The sequence below is a fragment of the Bos grunniens genome, chromosome 13 (genome assembly GCF_055505025.1).
Source record: "Bos grunniens cultivar Pamir isolate PY7600 chromosome 13, Bosgru_T2T1.0, whole genome shotgun sequence".
NCBI lineage: Eukaryota > Metazoa > Chordata > Mammalia > Artiodactyla > Bovidae > Bos > Bos grunniens.
The window spans coordinates 50,827,636-50,844,269 of NC_141177.1; the positions used below are offsets into that span (position 1 = coordinate 50,827,636).

General features: G+C 40.6%; 1 protein-coding gene across 11 annotated transcripts in view; it reads right to left on the minus strand.

Moving 5' to 3' along the window:
* Window positions 1–16,634, minus strand: part of CACNB2 (calcium voltage-gated channel auxiliary subunit beta 2) — a 464,597-nt gene that overhangs the window by 281,511 nt on the left and 166,452 nt on the right. Inside the window, exon 1 of one of the 11 annotated variants that reach the window (XM_086334120.1) lies at window positions 519–3,416. The exons of the other annotated variants lie outside the window; for them this stretch is intronic. Within the exon in view, the coding sequence (XP_086190246.1) occupies window positions 519–566 (48 nt within the window). The 5' untranslated portion in view covers window positions 567–3,416. Of the gene's footprint in view, window positions 1–518; window positions 3,417–16,634 lie in introns of those variants that run through there. 11 annotated transcript variants of the gene reach the window in all.

Below are 16,634 nucleotides of genomic sequence, written 5' to 3' on the forward strand. Positions count from 1 at the left end.
TGCTGTAAATGCTGGCGTAACTGCAACAGCTGTGTCATGCATCAAATAATTATCATCTACTCTTTTTCTAAAGCTGTTCAAAACAGGATTTAAAAGGAGCTTCTGTGGCTATCTTTAATTTGACAAACTCCGTGGTATCTCTCCCTAAAAAGATTTTTTTTCATGCCATCATTCAAAGATGAAAACAGCACTACTCTACGTAAAAGAGAATATCAACTGGTTTGAACTGATACAGACCTCTGAGAAAATACACTTCCCAAGCAATCCCAGTGCAAGCTATTTCCGACCTTATCAAAGTAACCCGGCATGAAAGATACATTAAAAAAAAAAAAATCTCCGGAAAAAATCTCAGAATCTCATAGACCTCAGGTGGCTGGAAAACTCATTGTACAAATGATTGATTCTCTGGCTGATCCTCAGCACAGGGATTAAAAACATCTGAAAGAGGCAACATGCACCAGACAGACACGGATAGTATTTTCAGCCCCTAGCTGCAATTTACAGCAATAGAAACTTACATAGGACACCCGTGCTCGCCTCCGATGCACCAGCCCACAGCACTGCATGAAGAGCCGTGCAGAACGCAGTCAGCGTGTGGTTTCACCGAGCTGCACTGTGCCTCCTCTTCTCATCAGAGCCACTGTCCATTTCTCCCCACCTTCCACTCCCAGGTAAGAAGCATGGGCAAATCAAAACTTAGCTTCTGCCTCCTAGGTAGTTTCTAAAGACACCACTGTTTTTGCAAGCATGCCCAAACTTTGTTTTTCCCTAATTTTTTTTTCTTTTTTCAGGGAATCCGATCTCTTCTTCTTCAGGGAAGAAACTGACCAGAAATCTACCCAAAGTATCATTTATTTTCCTGAAATGACTCTTGCTAACTTACACTTGTGACTGTCCGGATCATCAGAGTTTCTTGGCAACGTTTTGACAGTAGCCATTCTCAACTGGGGAGCTTTTCAAACAGCAGAGAACCTTTGCATCTCACAAGCCTGCAGGCTCCTGCTTTTTTGCAAGAGGAGGCCTACTCCTGATGGTGTTTATGTGACTGCCTCGGAGAACGCGGCTGCTCCCGCGGCTGCTCTGCCATGATTGCCTTCCTCCCCACGCACAGATTGGCAGCAGCATCCCTGCTTCAGTGTTGCCTCTGTATCACTTTGGGCATATCTGGTCTGCGACTTCTCCCTCCTCCCTTTCCCCTGAAAAATTACAGTCTAGACTTTAATTCACTCCGGATTCCCAGGACTACACAACCACCCTCCAAATTGTCAGATGCTTCGTCTTGCAGTACGTGCTTCACATGAACCGTAGGAAGGAGTGACTTCAGGACCCAACACAGTCAACCACTACAGCTACACAGATTTTTGTGCTTTTTTTTCCTCACTGCCAAAATGCTCATTTTCTACGTGAAAGCCCATTAAATAAATGTAACTCTGGTAAGCAAAACTGATCTAAGTCAGAGCTAATTAATTAATTAGCTAGTATATCACCTATGATTTAGATACGAGAAACCCAATAAGCCTGCCTTCCAAGCCCGTGATCTCACAAATGAATATTCCTCCTAAACTGTAATTTACATCTTTTTTCTAAAGACACAGTTTGCAGACAAGGAGTCAATCGCAACATTCTTTCTAAAAGTCCTTGTACATGTCACACCTGAAAAGACGAATGATTATGGCATTTGGGGATTAAACTGTTAATTTATATGATATCAACCATTCTGATAAGCCATGATTCATGTAGCCACAGCTGTCGATGCACATTCACTCCCACACCCATGTCACTTCATATACTGTTACCACTTGAGAAGATATTTAACTATTTCATGTCACAAATTAAGATCCCTCACCATTAAGCTCTTCAGGCAGATGGAATGTGCAAGCCTATTAATTCTCAACATTTTATTGTTCTTTCCTGAAAACCTATGATTTAAAGTAACAACTCTATTATTATTTGTAGTCTATGCTATGATGATGATGAGGAGGATATAAAGTAACAACTCTATTATTATTATTTGTACCCTTGAGTTGAAAAAACCTGCCTTAGTTCAATGTTTTTATTTGACTAATGAAGACCTGAGGCTCCAAATGGTCAAGTGTTTTGTTTATAAATGAAAGTGAAAGTGAAGCTGCTCAGTCCTGTCCAACTGTTTGCGACCCCATGGACTGTAGCCTACCAAGCTCCTCTATCTATGGAATTTTCCAGGCAAGGGTACTGGAGTGGGTTGCCATTTCCTCCTCCAGGGGATCTTCCCAACCCAGGGATCAAACCCAGGTCTCTCACATTGCAGGCAGACGCTTTATCATCTGTGCCACCAGGGAAGCCTCTTGTTTATAAGTAGCATAAGCAATCATATTTTAAATAGCTAGTAATTTATACAATTGAAAAAGTTTGCAAAAATTCTGTGGTTTTATCTTGTACTGATTAATCCTCCATATAGCTGAAGATTCAAAAGGGAATCATGGATGGACTACAGACAATGAAGTTCCTTTTGGGAATACATCAGTAGACTACAGACAGACAATAAAGTTCCTTTTGTGAATATATCAGGAGCCCAAAGTAAAATAAAATTTTTGAATCATGTTGCACATTGCATTTTGAAGTAAGTCCTAGAAAAAAAAAATGCAACATTTTCTGGAACACATAAGACAGATTTACAGAAGGTAGGATATCACTCTAGTTTTTGAAATCAACTTTAGTGAGAAAAATACTAAGTAATGTAAGAGAATGTATCATTTGAATTTCAGCCTTTTCTAAGGACCCTGTATCATCCTCAACCAGTACATATTTACTAGAATAAATGAATAAAAATAAAAAACAAACTCAAAGTTAGAATGAGAGGAAAACACTGGAAACTTGATCTCTTCCATGAATCTAATTTGGCATTCACTTAACTTCCTATCCACTATGATATTATTATACACAATATGAGAGAGATCCACAGTTCATTAGAGATACCACTCATTTTGCCATTCTAGAATCCACAAGAGGAGGCCAAACCCTAATCTAAGTTGGGAAACATTGATAGAGCACCTCTACTAATACTTGCTTGGCACTGTCCTAGGTGCCTGGAGAAGGCAATGGCACCCCACTCCAGTACTCTTGCCTGGAAAATCCCATGGACCGAGGAGCTTGGTAGGCTGCAGTCCATGCTAAGGGTCGGACACGACTGAGCGACTTCACTTTCACTTTTCACTTTCATGCATTGGAGAAGGAAATGGCAACCCACTCCAGTGTTCTTGCCTGGAGAATCCCAGGGACGGGGGAGCCTGGTGGGCTGCTGTCTATGGGGTCGCACAGAGTTGGACACGACTGAAGCAACTTAGCAGCAGCAGCAGTCCTAGTTGCCACAGATAGAAAATAAACAAAATACTGTCCACTGATAACAAAGACAGGAAAAGAGAACACAGCATCTGAGTGCTATGGGAATACCAACAACACAACCCTTATTTATCCCTGGAAGGAACACTGAAGGCTTATTAGCAAAGGTGGGGTATTCTTTTTTTCTTTTTTAAGATTTTTTTGGGATGTATACCATTTTTTTAAGTCTTTATTGAACTTGTTACAATATTGCTTCTATTTTATGTTTTGGTGTTATGGCCAGGAGACACATGGAATCTTAGCTCCCCAACCAGGGATTGAACCTGCACCCCCTGCATTGGAGGGTGAAGTCATAACCTCTGGGCATCTGGGGAAGTCCCACTGGGCTACTCTTTGCAGAGTGGGTAAAACTGCATCCAGTGGAAAATGGGGGCTGAAAGAATCCAGGCAAGGGAGCAGAAAATGCAAAACCACAGATTATGTACAGAATATATACAGAAGAAATCTTGTTTGTATAGGATGTAAAGAAGAATGTATACAGATTCAATATTTATGATACATTCAGACAACAGAGATTTACCCCAAATCTCTCCAACTGAACTGGGTTCTCTCTCCTAAGCTCACTCCTTATTCACCTCTCCATCCCTAACACTTAGTGTGGTAACACAGACATATTAGGTATGACGGATATTTGGAGTCCACTCATCATGAATTCTTTACTTCATCCTGGGCAATAGAAATGGACCTGAGGCTCCTGGGCTATGCCAGAGAAATTGTTTTCACAGTTTGGTACGGCTGACCAGGTAACCAGCTTGTGTTCAGTGGGGTAGGAGCAGAAATAACACGTGCCGAAACTTAATGCCTTCCCTTTTCTTGTTCTCCCTTTCTTGCTGTCTTGAATGGAGGTAAACTGCTGGGAGCTGGGACATCTGCCTACATTAAAGGATACTTCATGTTTAGAAGAAAAGAGCAACAAGACAGAAAGCCCGTGTCCCTAGCGCAGTGCAGCTGGCAAACCAGCCCTATGTCGCTTACATTTGGACTCTTTCGTTTGTTTTTATCATTCCATTATTACCTTTTTAACAAATTTTAAAATTGAAGTATAGTTCATTTAGCTTCCCTGGTGGCTCAGATGGTAAAGAATCCGCCTTCAATGCAGGAGACCTGGGTTTGATCCCTGGGTTGGGAAGGTCCCCTTAGAGAAGGGCATGGCAACCCACTCCAGTATTCTTGGACTTCCCTGGTGGCTCAGACGGTAAAAAATCGGCCTGCAAAACAGGTAACCCAGGTTCGATTCCTGGGTTGGGAAGATCCCCTGGAGAAGGGAATGGCAATCCACTCCAGTATTCTTGCCTGGAGAATTGCATGGACAGAGGAGCCTGGTGGGCTACAGTTCACGGGGTCACAAAGGGGCGGACACAAGTGAATGACTAACACTTATAGTTCATTTACAGTGTTGTGCTAATTTCTAATGTACAGCAAAGTGATTCAGATATATATATATATATATATATATATATACACGCACACATACATTCTTTTTTATATTATTTTCATAAGATTTTGAACAGGTTTTATCATAGGATATTGAATAGAGTTCCTGTGCTATGCAGTCAGACCTTGTTGTTTATCCATCCTACATACAAAAGCTTACATCTGCTAACCCCAACATCCCAGTCCACCCCTCCGGTAACCCTCTCTTCCTTGGCAACCACCAGTCTGTTGTCTATATTCGTGATTCTGTCTGTTTCATAGGTTCATTTGGTACATATTTTTATTTTATAGAGGAGTATAAGTGATTTACAATGTTGTGTGAGTTTCAGATATACAGCAAAGTTATTCAGTTATACATATACAGATGCCTATTCTCTTTCAGATTCTTTTCCCATAAGTTTCCTGGGCTATACAGCACATAAAAGAGAACCAAACCCTATGCAGGCAGACCTCAGAGATACAGAGTTCACTTCCCAATCACTGCAATAAAATGGCTAAGATAGCAAAGTGAGTCCCAGGAGTTTGTTGGTTTCCTAGTGCATATAAAGGTATGCTTATACTATACTGTAGTCTATTAAGTGTGAATAGCATTATGTCTAATAAAACAATGTACATACCTTAAAATACTTTACTGCTAAAGAAAGTTAACTTTCATCTGAGCCTTCACTGAGTCAGTCACAACATCAAGGAGTGCTGACCACAGATCACCAGAACCAGGTAGAATAATAAATAAAAAGTCTGCAATAATGTGAGAATTACCCAGATGTGACCACCATGACACAAAGTAAATGCTGTTGGAAAAATGGCACCAATAGACCTGCAGGCCTGCCACAGACCTTCAATTTATCAAAAATGCTGTATCTGTGAAGCGCAATAGAGTGAGATCTGCTTATACTGTTTAAGACCCCAGCCATAGATGCTAAACCTGTATTTTAAAAGTATTGGATTGGACAAGAAGTTCCTTCAGGTTTTTCCAAAAGATATTATAGGAAAATTCTAACGAACTTTTTGGCCAACTAGTACCTCAAAGAGTTTCTGGAATAAATGCTTAATCCACAGATTGTGGAGGAGGTGAGGGAATGGGAGTGGGAACAAGTGACAAGAAGGCAGTCTCATCAGGAGACTGGAACAGGAGATTGAGCTGGGGTGAGACCGTGGACGTCTTTGAACATCACAGCAAGGAGTTTACACTTTATCACACAGAACCATCAAAGCCTTTCAGTATGAAATTTTCCGTGGTTCTATTAAGAAATAGGAAATAAAAAAAGCTCCATCCTGTTTGGCTGTAAAAACTAGTCGATCACTCTCTATTAGTGAGAAATTTGAAGTTATTGAACTACTGTGGTTGTCTGCCCTAAATGTCTGTCTACTAAATAATTAAATCAAATCAGGTCAATAAAACTAGCTATTGGGTTCATGAAGCCAAACCACAAACCTAATGAACTGTTAAATTTGCTAGGTTGTTAAACGTGAGATATATTAAAAGTAAAGTATTAAAAAGTGACAACAAGAGGTAGAATGACATAAACAGCTCATTCAATAGAACTGCAAAGGAATGCCTAGGATGTCAAGGTCAGGAATTTGAAAAGTCCTAAGGGATTTACTTCTGGGCAGTCTTTATAAAGGATGAGGATTCAAGTTTATTTACTGATCACTTTCTCCATTACTAGTGGTTACAAGGGATAAAGTACACAGAGGGTGTCCAATAGGATAAAGTGATGCTTTGGAGAAACTCTTTGATGACAATGAATGAAACTGTATCTGGAGAAGCTTTCAGAGAGGAGCTGAAGCTTACTTGTTGGGGCTGATGCTGTCTGAGTGCTTATGACTCTTCTGTGGCTCTGGTTTCAGGAAATGAATGGCCCTCTTCTCACCAGAGACTGCAGCCCATATACGTACTCAGTGAACTCTTCCTTCAGACTATGTTGTTGTTATAACTGCAACCATTCAGAATCTAGCATGTTTTATTTTTTTTAACGTGGACCATTTTAAAGTTTTTACTGAATCCATTTTAATATTGCTTTTGTTTTATCTTCTCTTTTTTCAGCCATGAGACAAGTGGGATCCTGGCTCCTCAACCTGGGATCAAACCCATACCTCATGCATTGGAAGGTGAAGTCCCCCAGAGTCTGGAGGTTCTTAAGGGCACCAAAAACTTCTCCACTATTTTTTTTAATTAAAAAATTTTTAATATTTATTTTTTAAATTGAAGTGTATTGTGTTAGTTTACACAATATTTGTGTTAATATTGTGTTAGTTTCAGATGCACAGCAAAGTGACTTGGTTATATATATTACTTTTTCAGATTTTTTTGTCCCAATCTGGGTTATCCACTAATTTCAGTTAAAAACAGAAACAAAAAAAGAAGCCCAACATCTACATTCATCCATTCAGTCAACAACACCAAGGGAGTGCTATTCGCCATGTGTGAGTGTTTGCTTTGGTCTTAGTGGATAAAAAGACCAGTGAAGTAATTGTGGTCTTGGACTACAGGGAGGGAGAAAGACAAGTTGAGTCCATAATCAGGTAAACATAATTAGGCACCAGTAAGTTCTCTGAAAGTACAGAATACTATGAAAATGTAGAGCGAGCAGACACCCTCTAGAATCAAACGAGGCAGGAAACTTCCCTGAAGAAGAGCTATGATGCAGCTGTCTGAAGCTAGAAAGGAATTAACCAAATGGAGCAGGGCTGAGGCAGGGGAAGGGGTCAGAGTAGCCCTGTCCTATTGACAAAGGACTTTGTGTCAGAAGGGAGATGCTACCTGTAAACAGCTGGAGAACAAACTAAGAGGGAGACTGGGGCAAAATGAGGATGGAGAGATAGATGATGGCCACATCAGGAGATGTGAGCTGAGGATTTTCACCTTTACATTAAGAGCAGTGGGATTCTATTCATACAGTCGACAGGCATGAGCATCATTTAAACACACCTTGGTGGACTTCCCTGGTGGTCGGGTGGTTGAGAATCCACCCGCCAATGCAGGGGACACAGGCTCCATCCCTGGTCCGGGAAGATTTCACATGCTGTGGGGCAACTAAGCCTGTGCACTACAGCTCCTAAAGCCCTTGCACCCTAGAGCCTGTGTGCCGCAACTACTGAGCCCATGTGCTGCAGTTACTGAAGCCCCTGCAGCCTAGAGCCCTTGCTCTGCAATGAGAAGCTACCGCAATGAGAAGCCCGTGAACCGCCAGCTAGAGAGTAGCTCCCATTTGCTGCACCTAGAGAAAGCCCACTAGCAGCAGCAAAGATCCAGCACTGCCAAAATAAATTTATAGATAAATAAAAATTAAAACACACATTGGTAATGGAGCTGAAACTAGATGGAAAGATGTCCAGAGAAGAAACGGAGACCAGCTAAGAAGCTGCTGTAATTATGCATGTGAAAGATAACAATGCCTTGTCCCTGGTGGTGGAGGTGGTAGGTAAGGTAAGAGGAGGAATCTATGAGATATTTGGGCGACAAAGACAGGTACAGAAAATGGAAAAAAGAAGCCCAGTGGAAAAGATACTTGTGGCCCAATTCTTTCCATTCTTGATACTACCATCCATTGTGAAGCGCAGCTTCTGCTAGGGCAATCCATGATACATCTTTATTTTCAGGTCAGTCCCAGTTTGCTCCTTTTCTTGGCCAATCCTCTCTTTAGCATCCTGAGCAGAGTCTCTATCTAGTCTCTATCTCTATCTTGCATTTACACTGGACTTGACTCTTTTAGCCACCAAAATGCACCCCTGTAATTTATTCCAATTTCTACAGACTGAAACTTCTTTCTTTCTATTTCTCACCAAGGTGTCTGGGTTCTCTTTTTATGTGCTGTTCTTTCTGAGTGTTTGTTGTGGTTTTTCAGACCAACAACGAGGCATTTCTTCCCAGTAAAGACAGCATCATCATTTGCTTATTCTACTCGTTTTACAGAGAAGGGCGGAAGTAAATAAAATAACTCCATGCAAAGTAATTGGAGGAGATGAAATCATACTTTTAAAATGAATAAACATGAAATGTGCAACGAACTTAAATGACAAGTTTAAAACATAGTTTGTGTTACAAAGTTAGAATACACAGGGTTCAATTCAAGACTGTGAGAAAACTATGTAACCCTAATAAAACTCAGATCTCTTGTAGTTCAATCCTATTGAAAGAAGTACAATCCAACAACAAAAATCAATTGAACATCCAAAAGTCAATTTTTCATTGCATAGCTCAGAGTGAACATTAGAGAGAATCCTATACCCTCCTGCAACATTTCTCAAAAAATCCCTTTCCTTCCCTCCCTAATTCCCTTCTACCCTAAAGCCCCTGATGAGGCTGCCTTCAATTCTGGACACAAACAGACACACCAAAAAACCCCCTTTCCAGCTGCCAGTTTCCAGATTCTTTCTCCCTCAACCTGCCTGCCCCAGCCTCATATTTGGTAGATTTGCTTAATATCTGTAGCTCTTTACTTTCTTTCAATGCTGAATAGGCAAGATATATTCTCTTTAGTATAAGAGGTAGAGGCATCGAGGAAGAAGAGGGGGAACAGCCAAGAATGTTTGTGTGTTAAATTTTTCCATATGACATTATTTTTGCAGAGAATACATTGCATCCATTCCTTTCACTCATTATAGCTCTAAGGAAATACAATATATATGTGAAAAAGAAACCACTGACCTTTGGGTGGAAAGGGGCTTCCCTGGTGGCTCAGATATTAAAGAACTTGCCTGCAATGTGGGAGATCCAGGTTCAATCCCTGGGTCAGGAAGATTCCCTGGAGAAGCAAATGGCTACCTCCAGTGTTCTTGCCTGCAAAATTTCATAGACAGAGGAGCCTGGCAGGCTACAGTCCGTGGGGTTGCAGAGAGTTGGACATCACTGAGTGACTAACACTAATATTTTGGGTGGAAAAAGGCAAGACACACTATTTATAGTGTCACATTTCACAAACAAATCTATAATGCTAGCACAATAAAATATTTCACAGAAACTATTTTGCTTTTCTGTTTGTTTGGAAAGACCAAGAAAGAAAAACACACATTTTCTCTGAAGTTGCCATGAAACACTCATTGATTTGAGAATTCTTGGACAGATATATAACCCATGTGTAAAAATTTTTAAAATACCTTACTTGTCATAAAGTAAACAAAGAAACTGAGGCACAATGAAGTTAAGTCAATTACCCAAGGAAATGGCAGAGCCAGGACTTCTATCAGGAGTTTGGCTTCTGAGCTCATGGTCTTATGCTCTCTATGAAAGGTTAAAAATTCATTTTATAAGCTGACCCTGGGGTTGTACACAATGAATAAGCTAATTAACTAATCCAATCATACAAGACATTTCTCCATCAAGAGCTCAGTGGTTCCCCTACTGGCTTCCCAAATCAAACTTACCTTCATGCAAAACTTTCCCATCTTTGAACTTGTTCCTTTCTCTTTCATGCAAAATCTGAAATTTTACCCACTGGAAAATTCATTTGATAGAACAAGTATCTTCTGACAAAAATTAAACATATTTTAGATAGACAAGCTCTAAGCCATTTATACAGGCTCACTTACTAGAAGCCTTATTTATATATCTGTATCTATTTTTTCTGTCTTAGAAAAGGAAATGGCAACCCACTCCAGTATTCTTGCCTGGAAAATCCCATGGACAGAGGAGCCTGGTAGGTTACACGTAGTCCATGGGGTCGTAAAGAGCCAGACATGACTGAATGACTTCACATTCTTTCTTTCTGTATTTTTCTATCTATGTATGCCTCACCTTGCTTCAGCAGTTAGTTTAGGCAACTTATAAGAATAAATTGTAAAATAACATTTAATTTGCTTGAAAGAGAAGAGAGAATAAAAAAGTAAAACAATAAAGCAAAGGACACAAAATGCATCCCATAATAACCAATGCACTGCCGACAAATGAGCCATACATTTGGGTCTAAGCTTTCCAGCAGCCAACTCAAGAAGGGAAACTCGGTCAGTTATGTAATTTACTGTCCATGAGCTTAAAATAAACCAAATGCTCAGAAGGATGTCTCTGCTTGGCACTGACATGGAACCCTGAATTCTCCTGGAGGTCCCCATGAAAAGGAGAATTGTGGAAAGTGATAAACAGCACTCCTGGGGGCACCCTTAAGGGGAAATGCCACTATGGGCGGTAAAGAGTTGCTTCTTAGACTGACCTGGGCTGGAAACTAAGTCCCACACCACAGGGAATTCAATAAAATACTCTGGGGGAGTCAGGGGAGAATGAGCAGGCCAAGACACCTAACTCTGTACAGATATGGCTTGATCCCTGAGTATCAACAAGAGCAATAACCAAAAGACTTAACATCTACTGATGTGGACGTTAGGACGCATTATTCCTTTACTCCTCATATCAACTTGAAGAAGGTATCATTATTATTTATCCTTAAATTAAAAATGAGGAAACAGACTTCAGAGATTAGGCCCTACAACACATAAGCAGTAAAAATTTGAACCCAGATCTGTTGAACTCCAAAGCTCTTGACCCCAAATACTAGGCCTCCAGAGTTTCCAGCAGTGATGGACTCTGTCCTTCAAACAAATCCACTGAATACTATTTCTCATTGACTGATGACCTTCTGATAAAAATTAAATGACAATGATCTTAAGACTGATTTTAAGAAGCTTGTTCAACACAGATTGAGTAATCAAGCTGGGTGTATTCAGTATAATGAAAGAGAAAAACACTTAAGACAAGGTCACCCCGGGACTTCCCTAGTGGCGCAGTGGTTAAGACTGTGTTCCACTGCAGGGGGCACAAGTTTGATCCCTGGAGAACTAAGATCCGCAGGCTACGTGGTGCAGCCACCAAAAAAAAAAAAAAAGACAAGCCTACCCCATCTCCATTTGCAGTTGTAGTTAAAGCAAATGGCTTTTCTTCTAACCCCCTTCATTTTCATAGAAACATTTCAGATAACAGGAAAAAGAAAGTGGTTTCAGCAGATGTATACTCGGGGAATAAGAACAGACCTGGGAGGGAATTGGAGCTTATGCCTGTGTGATGTTGGGTCTTTCGATGAGGGCTTCAGAGAGCAGAGATGCAGAGATGGTAACAGAAGAAGCCCAAGTTCAAAAGGAATTTGCTGTGTTTTTCATTCTACACTCAACTACAGTGTGGCTATATGATGCTCACAACCATCTGGATGTATTTAATCTTTAGTTTGTCCAAAAGTAAGGCTTAGGTTGCTGAAGCCTTTCCACATTTAGACCAGACAACTTCAAAAATGATGAGCTAAAACCGAGGGCAGACAGGCCCGAAGGACTAGTTCAAAAAAATGTGTTAACACTCAAACAGTAACGGCCTTGCAGCATGCCATTAAATTGGCCAATTTTCACGTTTCTTTAAGACTGTTTTTGGAGGATTAGACAGAAGCTAGAAAAGGCACAGCAAAGTATTTGGCTGTCCGCATTTTAGGAGAAATGAACTACATTTGAAATTGCTAACAAGTCTATATGATAATAAATGCCCAAAATCACTTAGCAAGTTCTCTAAAACACAGACTACTATATTAGGCATTAATATCACCTTGGGTTCATTTTCTATTTTATACGTTTCCTTTTCTTTTTTAACTTTTTTTTTTTTGGCTAAGAGGTGCACCATGTGGGATCTTGGTTCCCCAACCAGGGATCAAACCCATACCCCCTGCACTGCAAGTGTGGTCTTAACCACTGGACCACCAGGGAAGTCTGTATTTTATAGTTTTACTAATGGGCTTTTTTTTTTTTTTTTTTTTTTTTAAGCTTTAATGTGCTTTTCAAAGGAAAGCATGTAGTATTATTCTTTTCTACCCTAATATGAAACTGAGTGCTTCCAGATTAATTTAATTACTTCAGAAGATGAAAGGATTGCTCTGGGAGGCCCCATTTGGTTCCGGAAGATTACTGGGTACCTCCTGGGTGTGTGAGCTAAGAAGAAGTGCTAACTGGTCCAAGGGGCAGCCAAAATTCTGTAGATAGTCACTAAACAGGACTTTGGATAGCTCCATAAAATCCAAATTTTTCCATTTAGAAACAAAGTAAGAAAATAACACTTTTAGAGTCAAATTTTGTGCAGGCTCTGTTAAGAGTTTGCTGAGAATTTCATGGAAATATTCTCCCAGATTGCCAAACTTTCTGTTTTCTACTAAGCTCATCTGTGAAAATAAACTGATATTTTTACTACTGTTGGGTCCTTTTCAAATTATGCTGTGAGTACATAATAGGGTTTTAATAGTTGGTTTTTTGGTTAGATAAGTGAATGAATAAATACCCTGAAATATTCCTTGACATTGAAAACACCAAGCTAAAGTCAAAGGACCAAGAATAATATACAAAACAAATTTAGTGAGGAAAAAAATCCCTTCAGAGAAAATAAATGCAAAAAGATAATTATTTATATTAAAATATAGAGGACAGGTAGAAATTAACTGGTAACAGGAAATTTTAAAAAACAGAAAATTTGAGACATTCATGAAAAAACAGAGGAAAAATTGAATCCATTAAGACAATTGGCGAGACAACAGTCTAGGGCTAAGTTTCCCAACATAAGTAACAAATATTCAAAGAGAAAGATCAGGGAAGAAATGCAAAGCTGATGTTGAAGAATAAGGCCTTGGGGAAAGAAAATTAATTGGGGTTACCAGCCTAAGCTAAGACTTAATTGCTGTTTCCAATTATTTGCTGGGCAAATAATAAGAATTTGTTGGACTTTTCCATTCACTCAAAAAATATCTCTAAGCACCTTCTGTGAATCAAGCCCCATTTCAGACAGTGGAGATATACCAGTGAACAACTCACAACTTCAGCTTTCATGGATTCAGGCAGGCAATGGAAATGAAAACAAATGTTAAGAAGTGTCAATATGCATTTTTTCTGAATTGTGTGAAGAGAGATAAAGAAGAATAGTGGAGGTGTAAGTTTCTATTATATATAAGTTGGTCAGGGAAACCCTTTTAGAAAGATGAACTTTGAGCCGAAGAGTGAGACATGTGACCACCTGGGGGGGAAAATCCAGGCAAACATCTGGAGAGGGAGTGTCCTGGACCTACAGGAGGAAGAGCAAGATGGTACCTGTGGTTGGAGCCCTGTGAGGACCCAGAGGCTTGATCATTTAGGATCTTCAGGTCAGTGTAAGGACTGGATTTTATTCCAGTTGCAAACAGAAGCCATTGGTGAGCTTTGAAAAGGACACACGATTTGATTTACATCTTACAAGTGGCTTTCTGTCTGCTGTATGAAGACGCCCAGGAGCTAAGTCTTATAGCATTTTTGAAACTATTGCAATAGTTCAGGTGAGGAACAGGGGCTTGGTCTGAAAGTATTTGTGGGGGAAAACATTGAAAAGTGGTAGGATTTTGGGTTGGAGAAGGCATTGGTACCCCACTCCAGTACTCTTGCCTGGAAAATCCCATGGACAGAGAAGCCTGATAGGCTGTAGTCGATGGGGTCACAAAGAGTCGGATACGACTGAGCGACTTCACTTTCACTTTTCACTTTCATGCATTGGAAGGAAATGGCACCCCACTCCAGTACTCTTGCCTGGAGAATGCCAGGGACAGAGGAGCCGGGTAGGCTGCCGTCTATGGGGTCACACAGAGTCGGACATGACTGAAGTGACATAGCAGTAGCAGCAGCAGGATTTTGGATATATTTTAGAGGTAAGGTGACAACCATGTTTTTCTCTGAATATATGCCCAGAAGAGGGATTGCTGATCATATGGTAGCTCTATTTTAGTTTCTTAAGGAACCTCCATACTGTTTTCCATAGTGGCTGTACCAATTTACATTTCCCACCAACAGTGTAAGTTCAAAAGGGTACATGTACTCCAATGTTCATAGCAGCACTATTTATAATTGCCAAGATACAGAAGCAACTTAAATGTTCACTGACAGATGAATGGATAAAGAAGATGTGGGGTGTGTGTGTGTGTGTGTGTGTGTGTGTACACACACAATGGAATACTACCCATAAAAAATAATGAACTAATGCCATTTACAGCAACATGGATGGACTTGGAAATGATCACACTAAGTAAAGGAAGTCAGATAAAGACAACACATGATATTGTTTATATGCAGAATCTTAAAAAATGATATAAATAAACTTACTTATAAAACAGAAACAGACTCACAGACTTAGAAAATAAACTTCTGGTTACCAAAGGGGAAAAGTGGAAGGGAACTGACATGTACACACTGCTATATTTGAAACAGATAACCAACAGGGACCTAATGCACAGTACACAGAACTCTACTCAATACACCGAAATCACCCAAATGGGAAAAGAATTTGAAAAAGAAGAGATACACACACACACACACATAAAATTGAATCACTCTGCTGTGCATCTAAAACTAATACATGATCACTCAACTATAATATAAACTAAAAATTAAAAAATAAAGGTTAGGTGACAGAATGGACCCAAAATTTCATGTTGGAGAGGGAAAAAAGAGGAGCCAAGAATAAGCTAATTTGGGAAGGGGGACAGATGAGGGTTAGACAACTATGTGAGTGGTAGTTCCATTCACTAGGAAGAAGAATACTTAGGGAAGAGCAGACTTGGGAGGAGAAAACGAATGAACAAAAAACAGTTTCGAGGGGGATATGGATTTTGGGAGACCTGTTGCTAAGTCGCTTCAGTCGTGTCCAACTCAGTGCGACCCCATAGACCGCAGCCCACCAGGCTCCCCCGTCCTTGGGATTCTCCAGGCAAGAACACTGGAGTAGGTTGCCATTTCCTTCTCCAATGCATGAAAGTGAAAAGTGAAAGGGAAGTCACTCAGTCGTGTCCGACTCTTCGCGACCCCATGGACTGCAGCCTACCAGGCTCCTCTACCCATGGGATTTTCTAGGCAAGAGTACTGGAGTGGGGTGCCATTGCCTTCTTTGTTGGGGAGACCTAAAGGTTACCAATGTGGATATGTCAAGCAGGCAATCTAGTATAAATGAAAGAGGCTTGGGTTGAGCTATAAACTTGGAAGTCACCATATATGATCTTTAGGACCATGACCTTTAGTGAAAGTCCCTAGAGAAATATGGACAGAGAAGGGGTCTGGAAACTGATTCCTGGGGCATGGCACCACTGAGAGGTCAGAAGAAAAGGAGAACCCAACAAAGAAGCGAGCAGTGAGGGAAGGAGGGAGAAAACTGGAGAGTGATGCTCTGCATGGAGGGGAGTAACTGGCTTTGTTCAACACCAACCAAAGTCAAGTTAGATGTAGACTAGACTGAGATCTGACCATCGCAGAGGCTCCTGATGATCATGAGAGACTGTAGTCAATGAAGGGGCTTCATCAAAAGTCTGACTGAAATAAGTTCCATTAAGAAGGAGGGAAAACAACTTGCTACAGTGAGTAGAGAGAGCTGTTTTCAAGGAGATATTCTTTAGCGAGGAAAAATGAAAACATGGCTTCAATAGAATATGGGAATAAGGAATGTTTTCCTTTGAATGGAGGTATTACAGAAAAGAGATGAGGGAGAGGGATGCTTCAGGAGAGATTGTAGTAGAAGCAAAGTCCTTGGGTGGACCAGAGGGGATGGGACCCATGCACGAAGATGGGCTCTTGATCAGTTCACCCACTGTAACAGGAAGGAGGGCAGAGGGGCTTGGGTACCACCAGGTTTAATAGAGGGAGTGGGAGGAAGGGCTTTGGGGAGAGTTCTTGTTTTCTCAGATGAAATCAGAAGAAAGGTGATTAACAGAGTGAGAAGATGAGAAAGTATTGGAGATGGAGGACAAAGGGGAGGCATCTTAGGAGTGGCCAAGTGGAAGGGCCAGGGAACAAGGGCTGATGAGTGGCACCGAGAGCACGCTGACATTTGTGGTGCTAAACTTAGAGAAAACAGT